The following is a 17,730-nucleotide window of genomic DNA, read 5'->3' as shown; positions in this document are numbered from 1 at the left end:
CAACAGGTACAAGTGGCACGTGGAAAGAAGCTGCTGTTATGTCTGGTGGTTCTGGTTCGCAGTGCTCTATAGCGCCTGCTGGAGGGGAGGAGTTGGAGAAGGTTGCGACCAGGATGACATGGTAACACGGTAGATGGCGCTTATACTGTGTTTCCAGGAGCATCTTTAGTCAAATACGAAACAGTTTGTAAGAATAATTTTTAAAAAATGGTGTGACGAGTGTGTTAGCTAATACGTTAGGGGAAAAAAAAAGTAATGAACTCTTCAGAGTCAGTTTTTAATTGTATCTGCACAGCAAAGCGTTCTAACAATATTTGTGCTGTTGCATCCAAGCCTGACAGAAACCCGGATGTAGAACAAGCGGCGAAGAAAAACTCTCTGAAACGACATGTAGAAGAAACGCAGACGAAAAAGGGAACCTGTTTATCATCTGAGTGACACTGGATAGTGGCAGTATACATTTTAGGCATAGAAGAGGAAAGACAAACAGTGTGACGAAAGAACGTTCAGTCTGTTCGTCGTAAGCCTTATTCGGACTGGGTTAGTTTTATACAGGGGGTGGAGTTATACCAGGATCAGCTCAGCCTAGACGATGTTTTTGTCTTTTCTCGATGGTTATTATGTCAGATTATGCGATCACAGTGCTATAAATTCTTACTTAGAGACAAGTTCGATCACAACCAATCATCACTCACTCATGTCATCAGGGAGGAGGGTCAGGAAGCTGTCAATCATTCGTCCTCAGTCCTACAGCTATTAAGGAATGACGTCGGAGTCGTCAAACTAGGCAAGAAAATCCAAAAGAAACCAGACGTGCTAGACTTTGCGTCCGGTGTCGTGGTTTGTCCCGGGTGCCACATCGGTGTTCGACGATGTGTTTTATCACACTATGCAAAACCCGTTCATCGTTCCTAACATTCATATTCCGTCCAGAGGCTTTAAATTTGTCCAATCATAAAGTAATTACACTATTACTGAAAAACCTCTGGGATTTCCTGTTATTTTCGATGCATGTGGAATAATCGTAGATAATATACACATCCAGGGGCGCAGATAGGATTTTTGAACTGGGGGGGACTGAGCTGTCAGCAAATGATTCCATTTTGTGTATATATGTATGTATGTGTGTGTGTGTGTGTGTATGTATATATATATATATATATATATATATATATATATATATATATATAGTGCTGTCAAGCGATTAAAATATTTAATTGCGATTAATGTCGCGACTGTCATAGTTAACTCGCGATTAATCGCAATTTAATCGCACATCTTTGTCACACAAAAAACCATTGTAATTCTCTTACCAGCATAAAAAAGTGAATGGGCTTGTTTTGTACCAATGTTTTTCTTATTGCAAAGCATAACACGTCTTGACACAGCCACTGCAAACTGAAACCTAAGCTGAGCACCGGGGCTCTTCGTCCCGAGACTAACAAGAGAACCATGAGTGAAGTGATCTACTGCTTGAGTTAGTCTATCAGAGAGACAGGTTACACAGTGACGGTAGGCTTGACATGCTTGATTATAATATAAAGTACACTATTATATTAACTTTAAGTTGTTCGTTGATAAATATTGCATTGAATCTGATCTTTACTGTTTCAGCTCACTTAACACATTTTGTACTTTTACACTTTCCGCCTGTTGATGCGTCGCGCTGTCCAATCAGAGGCGGCCAAATTTGCATATTACAGGAAGGATTTCTGGGATAGCATTGAGTTTACAGTTCAGAGGGATCTGGCTTCTTTAGACGCTGTCTTCTTAAAACTGAATAAATATTTAAAAAGAGCCAAATGAGCCAGTCTTTTGAACGACTCTTTTCAAAGAACGGATCACAAAGATGCGGATCCCATCAAAGAGCCATAAATCCCATCTCTACTAGCGCGCCCTGCCCGCGCTGGTTCTTTGAGGGAGGAGGGCAGAGGACTCTGGCTGCGCTGTGCTAGCTGCTATCGTTTTTCTAAGCAAAGTCTCTGTTCCAAGTTCCTGGCAGTTTCAAAAGCTTATGAAAAACCTACATCATGTCACAGAGCGTTAATCTCGCGATAAAAAAAATTATCGCCGTTAAAATTGAGTCAAGTTAACGCGTTAATAACGCGACATTTTTGACAGCACTAATATATATATACACTACTGTTCAAAAGTTTGGGGTCACTTTGAAATGTCCTTATTTTTGAAAGAAAAGCACTGTTCAATGAAGATCACTTTAAACTAATCAGAAATCCACTCTATACATTGCTAATGTGGTAAATGACTATTCTAGCTGCAAATGTCTGGTTTTTGGTGCAATATCTCCATAGGTGTATAGAGGCCCATTTCCAGCAACTCTCACTCCAGTGTTCTAATGGTACAATGTGTTTGCTCATTGCCTCAGAAGGCTAATGGATGATTAGAAAACCCTTGTACAATCATGTTAGCACAGCTGAAAACAGTTGAGCTCTTTAGAGAAGCTATAAAACTGACCTTCCTTTGAGCAGATTGAGTTTCTGGAGCATCACATTTGTGGGGTTGATTAAATGCTCAAAATGGCCAGAAAAATGTCTCGACTATATTTTCTATTCATTTTACAACTTATGGTGGTAAATAAAAGTGTGACTTTTCATGGAAAACACAAAATTGTCTGGGTGACCCCAAACTTTTGAACGGTAGTGTGTATACATGTTATTTCACCTCCCTCGCTGCCATCACCAGGAACTACCTGCAGGCCAGGACAATGATAGCATTTTAACATAGCCTATGGAAATCCAAAGTTTACACATTATCATCACGCACAGAAATTGCAAAACTGCAAAACTAGTTTTAAAACCGCTAAGTTCCAACTGTTAAACATAGCGAGAGGCTGGGCTACGTGTGTGTGTGTAAAGTGTAAACCAGTGCATCCTGACTTTCTAACTATGCCTGTGTGTTGCGTGAACGGCAGTCAGTCAACAACTCTTCGCAAAGTTTCCTTATGAAACAATATGCTCGCTGAAATTATGGCAGGGAACGCCAGATTAAACATTAAAACTGCCTTCTGAGCACTGTATCTACAGGCTGCCACAGAAAGAAGGAGGCTACCAGAAAGGCTTCTCTACTCCGTACGATTTTACTTTCACTACGACATTACTTTGAACAGACTATCAAAAAATTGCAAGGTGATATGATAAAGTAAGGCACAGTTTACTTACAGTCGTTTTTTTTTTTGAAAAAACGATGCAATCATTTTCTGCCTTTTGGCACCCTTCATCATGCCGTGTTGGGGTCCTGAACTAGGAGGAGCTGTCCCCGATATGCCTGTCAAACTTGTTGTAGGTAACCATAGCAACCAAGCTCGAGCTCGCAACCTGTGCAGTCTGCGCAGTTGCAACTATGTATGTACTGCTGTGCACCTCAATAAACCGAATGGTAATTAGTCTTTTGATTTTTCCGTGAGGTTTGCCTTATGCAAAGAAAGACAGCATAGACATTTTTTCCTCCCTGTAAGTGGGGGGGACCGAACGAGGTGAATTTAAATCTGGGTGGGACGAATCCCCCCGTCCCCCCCTCTATCTGCGCCCGTGTACACACCCTGTCTCCTGTCTGAAGTGACATGGTGGTATATATATATACATATATGCACACACACAACCCCGATTCCAAAAAAGTTGGGACAAAGTACAAATTGTAAATAAAAACGGAATGCAATGATGTGGAAGTTTCAAAATTCCATATTTTATTCAGAATAGAACATAGATGACATATCAAATGTTTAAACTGAGAAAATGTATCATTTAAAGAGAAAAATTAGGTGATTTTAAATTTCATGACAACAACACATCTCAAAGTTGGGACAAGGCCATGTTTACCACTGTGAGACATCCCCTTTTCTCTTTACAACAGTCTGTAAACGTCTGGGGACTGAGGAGACAAGTTGCTCAAGTTTAGGGATAGGAATGTTAACCCATTCTTGTCTAATGTAGGATTCTAGTTGCTCAACTGTCTTAGGTCTTTTTTTGTCGTATCTTCCGTTTTATGATGCGCCAAATGTTTTCTATGGGTGAAAGATCTGGACTGCAGGCTGGCCAGTTCAGTACCCGGACCCTTCTTCTACGCAGCCATGATGCTGTAATTGATGCAGTATGTGGTTTGGCATTGTCATGTTGGAAAATGCAAGGTCTTCCCTGAAAGACACGTCGTCTGGATGGGAGCATATGTTGCTCTAGAACCTGGATAGACCTTTCAGCTTGATGGTGTCTTTCCAGATGTGTAAGCTGCCCATGCCACACGCACTAATGCAACCCCATACCATCAGAGATGCAGGCTTCTGAACTGAGCGCTGATAACAACTTGGGTCGTCCTTCTCCTCTTTAGTCTGAATGACACGGCGTCCCTGATTTCCATAAAGAACTTCAAATTTTGATTCGTCTGACCACAGAACAGTTTTCCACTTTGCCACAGTCCATTTTAAATGAGCCTTGGCCCAGAGAAGACGTCTGCACTTCTGGATCATGTTTAGATACGGCTTCTTCTTTGAACTATAGAGTTTTAGCTGGCAACGGCAGATGGCACGGTGAATTGTGTTCACAGATAATGTTCTCTGGAAATATTCCTGAGCCCATTTTGTGATTTCCAATACAGAAGCATGCCTGTATGTGATGCAGTGCCGTCTAAGGGCCCGAAGATCACGGGCACCCAGTATGGTTTTCCGGCCTTGACCCTTACGCACAGAGATTCTTCCAGATTCTCTGAATCTTTTGATGATATTATGCACTGTAGATGATGATGATATGTTCAAACTCTTTGCAATTTTACACTGTCGAACTCCTTTCTGATATTGCTCCACTATTTGTCGGCGCAGAATTAGGGGGATTGGTGATCCTCTTCCCATCTTTACTTCTGAGAGCCGCTGCCACTCCAAGATGCTCTTTTTATACCCAGTCATGTTAATGACCTATTGCCAATTGACCTAATGAGTTGCAATTTGGTCCTCCAGCTGTTCCTTTTTTGTACCTTTAACTTTTCCAGCCTCTTATTGCCCCGTCCCAACTTTTTTGAGATGTGTTGCTGTCATGAAATTTCAAATGAGCCAATATTTGGCATGAAATTTCAAAATGTCTCACTTTCGAAATTTGATATGTTGTCTACGTTCTATTGTGAATACAATATCAGTTTTTGAGATTTGTAAATTATTGCATTCCGTTTTTATTTACAATTTGTACTTTGTCCCAACTTTTTTGGAATCGGGGTTGTGTGTATGGATATATATAAAAGGACTTGAATAGAAGTGATGCCTCTGAACAGCTGTGATGTTGATGATCACAGGGTGGTTTTATACTGAATATCGTAAGTCTTGTGTAGGTTTAATGTGATCTGAGATGATCTATAATTGATTTTTTTTTTCTTGCTGACTTAAAGACTGCAGTTAATCCATGAGGAGAGTCATTCTATGGGAAATACAGGACACGTAGAGCCCCAGAGAGAGAGAGAGAGAGAAATGTTTAACCACTGTGTTTTGTGACACAAGAAATATGGAGTCGTTTTTTATCCCCTGCTGGCCAAAAGGCCCGAAAAGGGATTATGTCGTAGCGATGTCCGTCCTTCTGTCCGTCCGTCCCAGGAAGGGTGCTCACTTTCTGAAATCAACTCCTCTCATAGTTTTTGGTGGAATTTCACAAAACTTGGCAGGATTCTTTGTTAAATGTCGGTAATACGCATATTGTAATTTAATTCAATTCAGTCACATTTTACCCGAGTTACAGCCCTTGATTAACAAAATTATACTTTGACAATTTCATGAGTGTGTTTTCCTTCTGAAATCAACTCCTCTCACTATTTTTAGAGGAATTTCACCAAACTTGACAGGATTCTTTGTTACGTGTTGGTACTACGCAGATTTTGTTCAATTTGGTCACGTTTTACCAGAGTTACAGCGCTTGATTAACAACCTCGTACTTTGACAATTTCATGAAGGTGCGCTCGCCTTCTGATATCAACTACTCTCTCAATTTTTGGACGAATTTCTCGAAGCTTGGTAAAAGGCCTCGTTATGTGACGGTAATGCGCAGATTGCGATTTAATTTCGTTTGTGAAAATTTTCCCCGAGTTTTGACCCTTCATTAAATAACCTGTACTTTGACAATTTCATGAGGGTGAACGTTCTTCTGAAATCAACTCCGCTCACAATTTGTGGAGGAATTTCACCAAACTTGGCAAAAGGCTTTGTTATATGACAGTTATACACATATTGAAATTTCGTTTAATTTGGGTAAATTTTACCAGAGTTATGCCCTCGATTATTAACAAACTCATACTTTGGCAATTTCATCAAGGTGTGCTTGCTTTCTGAAATCAACTTCACTCACAATTTTTATCTCCTGCTGGACAAAAGGCCCGAAGCGGAATGATGTCGTGGCGATCATCAGTCTGTCTGTCTGTCCCGGGAAGGGTGCTCACCTTCTGAAATCAACTCCTCTCACAATTTTTGGAGGAATTTTATGAAACTGTATGTTGGTAATACACATATTGTAATTTTGTTCAATTCAGCCGCATTTTACCAGAGTTATGGCCGAGTTGCCAGCGAGGGATTTTGTGCTCTCGGAGCACTCTTGTTTGTTTTTCCTTTTCTTTTTTTTTTAGTTTGGCCTAAATTATAGATTTTCTTGACCGCTCCTTTAGATTTGTCAAACTGATTTGAGCGATGGACAGGGTGCCAGCAACAGCTGTTTGTACTTTAAAAAAAAAAATGTATTGTTGTTTTCATTCCATTAGTGATGCAGAGGAGATCGAAACGCTTAGAAGTTAGTCTTCTATATTTAGGCCACTGAAATGAGTTCTGTTCAGCCGACTTGTCTGAGAAGTTCCATCCATACTTTATTTTTCTTCCCAGTCGTACAAGATCATCAACTTTGCTCCGACTCTGCTGCAGATCATCGTGTCGGAGCAGGTGGAGTTTCCTGTACGGCAGGCCGGTAAGGACACACACACACACACACACACACACACACACACACACACACACACACACACACACACTCCATTTGAGATTCAGCCACAAAGAAACCCTGTCAGTGATGAATGTATGCTGGAATTTATGATGTCAAAACTATATTTTTTAAATTAGGCATATTTTGTTTGATTAGAAATTTGATACGTAATTTAAAGGGCTGATGACACATTTTTGACATCTTTGGCAATGTTTTATAACATAAAAAGTAATTCCCGATGATCCATATATTAATTCACGAAGGCGCCTATTTTACAAGTTATGATAAAAAACGCGGCCATTTGGGCAAATTTGACGGGGCTGCAGCACCCAGGAGACGAAAGAGGAGGAGGAGCTATATGACGTCAGCGAAAGAACCTTCCTCCTAACTTACCAGTTTGTTGTTGATGCGACAGGTGTTCAGTTTATCATTATTAGTATTTTTATTAGACATTATTATAATATATTATAATATATATTATAATATAATATATTAGTTATTATGCCTTCGCGTTGTGCTGCCGGCTTTTGCTCCAAAACCCACAAGGATGGGGTAAGTTTATTCAAGTTTCCCAGAGATCCCGAGCTGCATGCAAAGTGGGTGAAGCAAGTCAGGCGCACTCGTGACAAGTGGGAGCCCTCACCAACATCCGTCCTGTGCTCTGAACACTTCGATTTGGATTGTTTTGACACCCTTCCCAGCTTAAAAGAATCTCTTGGGTGTTCAGTTCAGCACAAACGTGTGTTACTACCATCAGCAGTGCCTACAGTATTCCGGAGGGGGTCTACTAGTAGCTATGCCGGATCCAGCAGTCGCCTGGGACAAGCCGACCCCTCCAAAGACAGTCCTCCTGTCAGAACATGTGTTGAGAAACGACATAAGATAAAGGTACGTAGAGTTATAGAGTGCTCCGACATGATGCTAAAAATAGTAACACTGCGGTCTGCGTGGCCATCTTGGAAGCCACTCGCTCCAGAGCGCTCATAGAGTACACATTCATGATAATCATAAATGTAATCATAAAGTCGGCGTGATATCAGTCATGTATTTGCTTGTGAAAGCTTTCATGTAACTGCCGCCTAGCAACGAGAGGCAAAGGGTAAAGAGGGTAGGCTATCATAGATTCTATTCGGAAGAGATCAATACATGATTGCTTAAAAATTAGGTATTTTAACAATTTGCATCTGTTTTGTGATTATCGTGACACTTGTGTGTTATATAGAACTGTATGTCTTATCAGCACATCGAGGATCTTCCACCGGAGGCTTTAGCAAGTACTCGTAGCAACACTACACTTTACCCTTTGCCATGCGTTGTTAGGGAACGGTAGCAAGTACCCTGGTTTGTTGATGTGACAGATTTGTAGTAGCAGTTGTAGTATTTTGCCTTTGCATTGTGGTCTCTTAGGCTGCTGGGCCATAGAAGGTTCACGCTGCACGCTGCACGCTACACGCGTGTAAAGAAAAGTGGACAAACGTAGCATGACTTGCTCTGGGCCATAGAACGGCGTTCACGTTGCACGCTGCACGCTGCACACTTCACGCGTGAAGCATGAAATGAACATGCACACTTTTTTCTCGGCGTGAAGACGGAACTTCCAGTCAATGCATGCGGTCACCGCCGCGCCAGCCAATCAGAACGGGTCTAGGGAGATAACTCTATGCTTTCAGGGGAAAACTTCAGAAAAAATATAATTGAATGGTATAATTGAAAAATAGTTCTTCATCGGGATTGTCAAGCAGATTCTAGAATGTTCGGTGAAATTCACCACGGGTTTCTCTCAGAAGGAAGTGTTCTCGGCTCCAAATTCTGTTCCTTTTTCTCTTCCTCTGTCTCAGTAAAAGCAGAATGAGGCAATCGTCGTCATCCGAAGAGTCCATATTGTTGGTTACTCGGTCAAAGTAGAACAGACGCAACACGTGAACATCCAAGCATGAAGTTTAATGGCCCAGGGTCCGGTTCTTCACGTGAACGTGTAGCGTGCAGCGTGCAACATGCAGCGTGCAGCGTGAACCTTCTATGGCCCAGCAGCCTTATTGCCAAGTTGAAAGAATTTGTTTCTCAAAGCAAACACTGAGGGAAAGCTAACTTAGGCAGCTGGGCCATAGAAGGTTCACGCTGCACGCTGCATGCTGCACACTACACGCTACACGCGTGTAAAGAAAAGTGGACAAACGTAGCATGGCTTGCTCTGGGCCATAGAACGGCGTTCACGTTGCACGCTGCACACTTCACGCGTGAAGCATGAAATGAACATGCACACTTTTTTCTAGGCGTGAAGATGGAAATTCCAGTCAATGCATGCGGTCACCGCCGCGCCAGCCAATCAGAACGGGTCTAGGGAGATAACTCTATGCTTTCAGGGGAAAACTTCAGAAAAAATATAATTGAATGGTATAATTGAAAAATAGTTCTTCATCGGGATTGTCAAGCAGATTCTAGAATGTTCGGTGAAATTCACCACGGGTTTCTCTCAGAAGGAAGTGTTCTCGGCTCCAAATTCTGTTCCTTTTTCTCTTCCTCTGTCTCAGTAAAAGCAGAATGAGGCAATCGTCGTCATCCGAAGAGTCCATATTGTTGGTTACTCGGTCAAAGTAGAACAGACGCAACACGTGAACATCCAAGCATGAAGTTTAATGGCCCAGGGTCCGGTTCTTCACGTGAACGTGTAGCGTGCAGCATGCAGCGTGCAGCGTGAACCTTCTATGGCCCAGCAGCCTTAGCCAGACAAGTAGGCCACAGATTGTCATTTGCTTACGCTGATGTAGGTTATGGGTCAGTCCATGAAATGATGTTACTTTTCATTGGTCCGGGTTTACATAATCATTTCATCTTTAATTTCCATGATTTAAAGAAATATTTAGCAGATTATCCATAAATATTGTTTGAAGAAATAAAATAAATAAATAAATGAAGTTTTCTTTTGAAATAAAGAATTGCGAAACATTTTCTTCCCCTGTGACTGGACACGGATGACACGTTTTTTTTGTGACATGGAATATTTGCTGACTTTGAGCTTAAATAAACCTTCATTACTTTCTGAGAATTTCAATAAAATTAGTTTCATGGTACTTGCAATTTAGTTTTACACTCACATAATAAAGTTAAGAAGGTTCTATAAACTATTTAGCTTCGAATTCATCCACTAAAAATAGGTTGTGAACGTAACATTGTGGTGTCCTACCGTGTTACGTTAGAAACCAGGCTTATAAAAAACGATAAAACGAGTTGAAATCATGATTGATGTTTTTAATATAAAGACGAATATACTATAAAACGATGTAGGTAGAAAGAAATTTAAACAAACGGCAATAAAAGAAATTATCGATGTTTTTTCTCACATCCTAACTTAGCGTCCACTCACTTCCTGGTTCGTTCACAACCTGCGAGACCTATTTACTCAATCTAGGTCAGCTGAACTGACGCGAGAGAACTTCTCGCGGGATCTCACGCACCACAACACGTGCTCTCGTCGCTATCAATGGCATCATAGTGCAGATATAAGTGTGACTAAGTAAAGTAATGAATTCAATAATCTCATTTACCCCATATAGGATGAAACTGTTTCCTGTTAATGACTGTTGTTATTGTTCAAATCTTAAAGAGATTTTATGAAGTTTGTGAAATGCTGGTATTTCATATTTTCAGTGTTTATGATGTTGAACTAATATTTCTAATGAATTCTTATTCAGTGTTAATGTTTAAAGTAAGCAAATAAAAGCAAAAAGATTGATTTTATCAATATTTTTCCTTTATTTTTAAAAGCTTGTTCGTGTCCTTGTTACATTAGCAACCGGGTAAATATTTATGGATTTTATCATACATTGTAGAGCAGGAGTTCTCTTAACAACTATGTTATATTTTCTTATATGGTCAATGCTTCATGGAAATAAAAGTTGTTTTCAGTTGTAAATTGTTTTAAGTGACTCCCTCTATGTCACATTTTGGTAACCCCATTTCATGGACTGACCCTTATCAAATATTTTGCTTCATTCAAGGATAAAACTAAGAAGCCATAAACTAGAAGACGTGCCTGCCAATATTATCCTAAATGTATCACGGATCAGGCATAGTCGTAAGCTTATTATGTTAGCCGTTTGCATGCTCCATTAGGAACTATGTATTCAGTGTAGCATACGGCTTACGTGGTATAAGCAGTGTTTACACATGCAAGACAACAATATTAAAATATTGATTCCGTAACATTTTGAACAAATACGGGTTGACCTACCAATCCTTGTTATCCAACCTTGTGGTGTTCAATGCTGGGCTGTCTGCCTGTCCGCTGCCCATCTCGGGGTCGGAGTCGCTCTCAGATTGCACAGTAACAGGTTCAAACCTGTACGGTTGGATGCACCCATGTTCGTCATCACTTGATTCTTCCGATCTATCCCACTCACAACACAATTCTAGACTCCCAGAAGAGGAAGAGCTAGCACTAGAGAGTTCACCGGCGTTTTCATGCGCCATTTCCACTGAGTAGAACCAGAGTAGAACCGCAGCGTGTTCTCCCGCTGACGTCACAACATGGCCGCGAGCCACGGACCCAGTTTTCTTGCGCTGTGCAATTAAAAGTTGGATATTCGCGTAACAACAGCTTCTTTTCACATAATTATAACAGAAATCTAACATGTTTGCCATGTTGTATAGTTTATTTAAGAAATTGCATAGAGTCATGTTCGTGTCATCAGCCCTTTAAAAGAAGTATAAAGACATAAACATGGAAAGCCATGGCCTATTGGTTAGAGAAGCAGCTTTGGGACTGAAAGGTTGTTGGTTCGATTCCCTGGACCTGCAGGAATGGATGAAGTGCCCTTGAGTAAGACACCTAACCTCCAACTGCTCCCCAGGCTGCACTGGGTGTGTCGAACGTCACTCTGGATAAGAGCGTCTGCTAGATGCCTGTAATGTAATGTAAACAACATGCATTTATTATCCCCCACCCAAACGAAGTTTGGCGGCGGATATAGAAACGGGTTCCATCCGTCCGGTCACGTTTTCATTTCTGGGCCATACCTTTAAAGCTACTGAAGATATCTTCATGAAACTTTGTATACATATCAAGCAGCATGTGAACTGGTGCCTTTTACTATTTTGGATTTTTTTGAAAAAAAAAAGTATTTTTCAAATTTTTACATAAAAAATAGATTTTGACTTTGTTTCTAAGAGCTGTGTTGGTTTCTGGAGCATATATCCAAAACTATTCATGATACGGATTTGAAACTCGGTATACATGTTAACAAGGTGATGTAGATGTGCCTTTTCATACGAAGAAATTTGAGTAATTTTTCATGTTTCCATGGAAACAATTGACTTAGTCTCTCAGGTCAGTCTTAAGGCCTCTGCATGCTCTCGCGACAAGGCTTTCGCAGATAGCTTTTCGCAGACAGTTGTAATTTATCGTTGAGCGGGGAGTAATAGGCGTGCGCGATGTTATTCACCGGCACAACGCAAGGGGGCGCGAAGTCGCTAGGAGTAGTTGGTGGGTGTGGTTAGTGGAGTGTTTATCCTCCGGTTACTTATAATGACTAGAACTTTTTTTTTTTTTATAATGACTAGAACTGGAGTCGTATAGATGTCCGTACTTCCTCAATCAACCGCTCTTCGTGCTGCTCCATCTTCGCTCGTGTTTTTAAAAATGCCGGTCGTGAAAACAAAACAAACCGGGAAAGTAGGGAAGCGGAAGTGCGTGTTCAGCAGATGTAGAGTGGACCAATCAGAGCCCTCTTGTCTGCGAGGCTTCTGCGGTGGTCACAATTTTTGGGAGGTGCGCGCAGAGCATCTGCAAAGGTGGGGGGGCTACGCGGACACTGTCTGCGACACCGTCTGCGAGGACTGGGTTGTCAGCATAAATTGGCCTTTAGGGTCCGGTTTTGTTTCCGGAGCATAACTTGAAAACGATGAGTGGTACGGTCTTGAAAGTTGGTATATGTGTTGATTAAAGGAGAACTGAAGGCAAATTTTTTTATTATCAAAATTCTGTTTCTCATTTTATTAAATATAGGAATGCATTTTTGATCGCTATTTTGTCACTGCTGTAGCAAGTTATGAGTGTTTGAAATATGCTCTGTAAGATATCAGTCCATATGTCAAAGCAACGGCCGTAAACGAGATTCGTCGAGACCTGTGCGAGACATCGTAGGACGGAAGTAAAACGTACAGCGGAAATCAAAGCGACCGACATCTGCCAATGTTGTCAAAAGACGCGCGCGCCCTCTTTCGAATGCTGATGTAATCAAGCCGGAAGTTTTGTTTGTTTTGATAGCAATCAGGAAAGTTTGAAAAAAGTCGGCAGTAATCGTCATTTAAACTCGTTTTTGTGCAATACTTCGTTTGGAAAACAGTTTTCAAAATGGTGGCACTGACACCTGGAATACACGTCAAGTTTCGAAGTCTTGCACAAGTCTCGTGAAGATCGCGTGGATAAGCGACGCCTGCCGTGGACCAAACGAACTAAATTCAACATGGCTAAAAACCGAATAGGCCGATAAGTATAATATTTAATTGCGATTAGTTGCCAATACGAGTCACGATATAAGGTTACTAAAACCGAAAACGTAATTGAATAAGACGTTAATTAAGAAATAAAGCAAGTTTAAAAATGACTTCAGTTCTTCTTTAAGTAATGTATATGTGCCTTTTGATAGTAAGAAATGTGAGAAATGTTAATTTTTAGCTCCCCTGGACTAAAGGTCCGCTGGGTTTCTGCCATGGGCTGCTGAGGTCAGTGTAAAGAGGTCGGGTTGGTTTCCCACAGCAGAACTTGAAAAATGTGACAAATAATATCTTGAAATTTGGTATATAGTTGGTATACAGGGCGGGGGATATAGATGACTCTGACTTCTTGTTCAGAGTCTGTTTTGTTTTTGGAAATGAAGGATAAAAATGTGGTGGTGGTGGGTTTTTTTGGGTTTTTTTTTTCCTTCAAAAAACTTGAGGCAGTGAAAGTTGTTCTGGCAGTCCTGATTGGGGAAAAAAAAATTAGCCTGTAGGTTGTAAAGAAAGCAGAAAGGAAATATATTGTAATCACACCAAAGTGGAAAAAAAAATTATAAAAAAATGTTATTAGGAAGTTTTGAAACATTACTAATGCGTTATTAGTAGTAAATAAGTGATTTTGTTTATTAAAAAATCTTTTAAAACAATTTGCATTGCTGTACTTTGAATAAAATGGTATGCAGGCTTTCGTCTAAACGGGGGAACAGGGGCGCTGCGCCCTCTTACTCTCGGCGTGCGCCCCCTTACCGACTCCGTGAAAACATCCCAGCAACACTACGTGACAACGTGTCTGATCATTAAATACGTTATAATTGCTCCAAAAATATTCCAATCATAGTAGATACACCGCCAGACGGTGCAAAAACAATCCGAATTGGCGTTTTCCAGACTGAGGCGCCATGTTGGTTAGGTGTTTACTTGTTGCGGCTGCTCTCGCGAGATTTGACATGGGTTACATACAAGGTCAGCTGACTTATAGAGCGAGATTTCTCGAGACTGAATGACCTTTCACCCACCGGCGCGGGAGCTTTTGACAGAAGTAGTTCGCGAGTTGTTTTTGTTGACACTTGGGCATTTAAAGATGTCATCCCGCGGCACGAAACGGAAGAAAGCCAAAGACTGTCCGGGGCAGAAGAAGATTACTTCTTTCTTTTTCAATGTTGACAGACAATTTGTTACAATTTCCCTCTCAGATAGCCTCGGAATGTCCCATTGGAGCATTTTTCAAAGGCTTTGCACGGCGGGGGGGGGACAACCGGCACCATCTCCCCTCCCGCTTCGCTCCCTCGCCATGGTGAGCGCCCTCATACTAAATTTTTCTAGAAAAAACCCTGGTATGAGTAATAAAATAATGGAAGAAATATTAAAAAAAAAAAAAAAACAGTAACACGCACAACAGCCAAACCAGTTCCTCTTATTTATTTAATTAAATTTCACCTTTTTTTTTTTAAATGCTGGGTGACGATACATTCAGTCTGTGCCTGTTTGTGCATCACAGCTGCGATCTACCTGAAGAACATGGTGAGTCAGTACTGGCAGGACCGCGAGCCGTCTCTGGGCGAGGTCGTGTTCCCCTTCAACATCCACGAGAACGACCGCAGCCAGATCCGAGAGAACATGGTGGAGGCTATCATCCGGTGTCCGGAGTCCATACGGTCAGTTCCTCACTCTCCGTCTGGACTTATCTATTCATCCAAGCTCTCAGACATGACCTCGGGTGTCAAAACCTTCTTTTGCTGTTACCTTGGTGACAAACGAGCTTCATTCTCACTTGTTTTGTTTTTTTAATGCGCAGGGCCCAGCTTACAGTCTGCTTGCGTGCCATTATAAAGCACGATTTCCCCGGCCGCTGGACCGGCATCGTCGATAAGATCAACTTGTACCTGCAGTCTCAGAACAGTGGGAGCTGGTACGGGAGTCTGCTCGCGCTCTATCAACTCGTCAAAAGCTACGAGTGAGTGCTTCGGAGTTCGTTTCCCTTACAGGGAGCCCGACTTCCTGTCGGCCAGCCGAGCTGAGCGCTTCTTAGATCAAAAAGAGTTGGATGGAGATAAACGGAGTATTGTGGCTCAGTGTCGGTGTTTTCAGAGGCTGTAGTAGCGTGACGTGGTTGTTGTTGACAGGTTTAAGAAAGCGGAGGAGAGGGTGCCCCTGCTGGCTGCGATGCAGCTCTTCCTGCCCCGGATCCAGCAGCTCGTCACCCAGCTGCTGCCCGACGCCACGGTGTTCTCCGTCCTCATCCAGAAGCAGATCCTCAAGATATTCCATGCACTCATCCAGGTTAGCATGAAGCACATTATCGCTGGGGAAGTCTAACATCAGACTGCTTGATTGTTTGATTGATTGATTGATTGATTGATTGATTAGTTTTCTGTAACAGAGGCTCAGACCGTAGTTTATGTTCATGCACTCATTCTCAGAGACTTCTACAGAGGACGCTGTACATAAACGGATTAAAACCAGGAAGCTTGCTGTAAGGAGATGTGTATTTAGCATTTATGGAAGGAGTCTCCAGTTACAGGAAAGCTGTAACTTTTTGAATGGAGAAGTTTGAGCTTTACGGGTTCGATGTAATATGACAACAAAGAGAAAAAGAGAGGCGGGTGCTATAATTAACAGTTATTCCACGAAATCGAGTCGTACATGAGCTGATAGTCGGCTATAATCCATGTACGATGAGATTGAGTGGAATAACTGTTTTATTCTATCCACATTCACTGAATTTTGAGAAACGGAGCATTTTAATTAGTGTTGCACCGATACCGATACCAGTATCGGGCGGGGCCCCGATCTGGCACTAAAATGGTGGTATCGGTATTGGCGAGTAGCAAGAAATAGGGCGCCGATACCATTTACCGATGCTAGTATGACACTTGAACGCAGCCTTCTCTCTCCCGACACTCACTACACTCTGTGTTGTGTGATCACACGTGATCACTGTGCATGCCTGCCAAGCACGCCAAGCAGCTATTGCTATTGACCTGCTCCAGACCAATGAGAGCGGGCCAATAGCCGCTCTTAACCAATACGGGGGCAGCTTTTTCATGCGGAGGAAAAACAAACCACGAGAAGAAAATGTCGGCGGTCTGGATATATTTCAGCATAGAAACTCCGGCGAGTACAATGGCTACATGCAAGATTTGCGGCCTGAAAGTTTCGAGAGGTGGAGTTAAATCGGCCAGTTTCAATACCTCGAACCTGATAAAACATTTGAAGACGAAACATGTGAACGAACACAAAGAGTTTGAGGTTGCAGCAACTGCTAGCAAGAGAAAGTTTATTGAACTATTGTCAGTCATCCATACCAGGTAGGCAATAAAAAGTTCTACTGGATTCACTTTGTATTAGTCTTTTTCCTGTTTCACAAAGGTAAGCAGCAGCCTGACAAAGCCATGATAGCAATGATTTTACATCCAAGTATGCAGCTCTTCATATATATATATATATATATATATATATATATATATATATACACACACACACACACATTTCAAACGGAGTGGTATCGGTATGGTATCGGTATCGGCCGGTACTGCACAGCCAGGTATCGTTATCGGGGCCAAAAAAATGGTATCGGTGCAACACTAATTTTAATTTTTATTATTAGCAAATTCGATAAATAAAATCTTTATACAAAACATCCGACAAAATCATTTCTGCTTGGAATGTAAACAAACTGGCGAAATGACGGAAGCAATTTGTGAAAATTGCGATAATAATAATTCTCGAAAAATAAAAAAGGTTACGTTCTGACCATTCCATATTTTGTTGCTTTTTTTTTTTTTTGTGCGTGTGTGTATTTTTTGGGGTTTTGGTTTTGAGTCGAGTTTTTATTTCGTCCTCGGTTGCTTCAGCAACACGCTCTGCCATTTTGTTTTTCTCTACTCATGGTATATGAGCTGATATCCTAGTAGTAGAGTAGCCAATCAGAGCATGCGATTGCTCATATCCAGTGAATGTGGATAGAATCATGGCCGGGTCAGACAGCAGAAAGATGCATGGATTAAAGTTTTCCGTCGTGTGACGGATTTCCGTCAACTGAACTCTCCCAAGGCCAAATGTGAGGTCGGTGCTGATCCGAGGAGAATTAAAATGACGGGTGGTTGGGTAGAGATTGGGTTATAACACTGATGTGTTGCAACACCATCAACTATCAGCAGGGTTTATTTAACTTTTTTGTTTTTGAGCCGTGCTTTGTGTCGTTCATTTCCTATGTTTGATCATGTTTAAACGTTCGCTGTCTACGGTGCGGCATTTAAAAAACATGCGCTGTCAAAATTGG

At 41.5% G+C, this 17,730-nt stretch overlaps 1 protein-coding gene across 2 annotated transcripts in view; it reads left to right on the top strand.

The window, feature by feature from the left end:
- Nucleotides 1-17,730, top strand: part of ipo8 (importin 8) — a 96,517-nt gene that overhangs the window by 7,767 nt on the left and 71,020 nt on the right. For both annotated transcript variants that reach the window (XM_060903391.1, XM_060903390.1), the window contains exons 2-5: nt 6,854-6,935; nt 14,947-15,103; nt 15,244-15,402; nt 15,572-15,728. In XM_060903391.1, the coding sequence (XP_060759374.1) occupies nt 6,854-6,935; nt 14,947-15,103; nt 15,244-15,402; nt 15,572-15,728 (555 nt within the window). The remainder of the gene's footprint in view (nt 1-6,853; nt 6,936-14,946; nt 15,104-15,243; nt 15,403-15,571; nt 15,729-17,730) is intronic.

The sequence above is a fragment of the Neoarius graeffei genome, chromosome 21 (genome assembly GCF_027579695.1).
Source record: "Neoarius graeffei isolate fNeoGra1 chromosome 21, fNeoGra1.pri, whole genome shotgun sequence".
In the NCBI taxonomy this organism is placed as follows: domain Eukaryota; kingdom Metazoa; phylum Chordata; class Actinopteri; order Siluriformes; family Ariidae; genus Neoarius; species Neoarius graeffei.
This window is presented reverse-complemented; position numbering and strand designations above follow the sequence as displayed.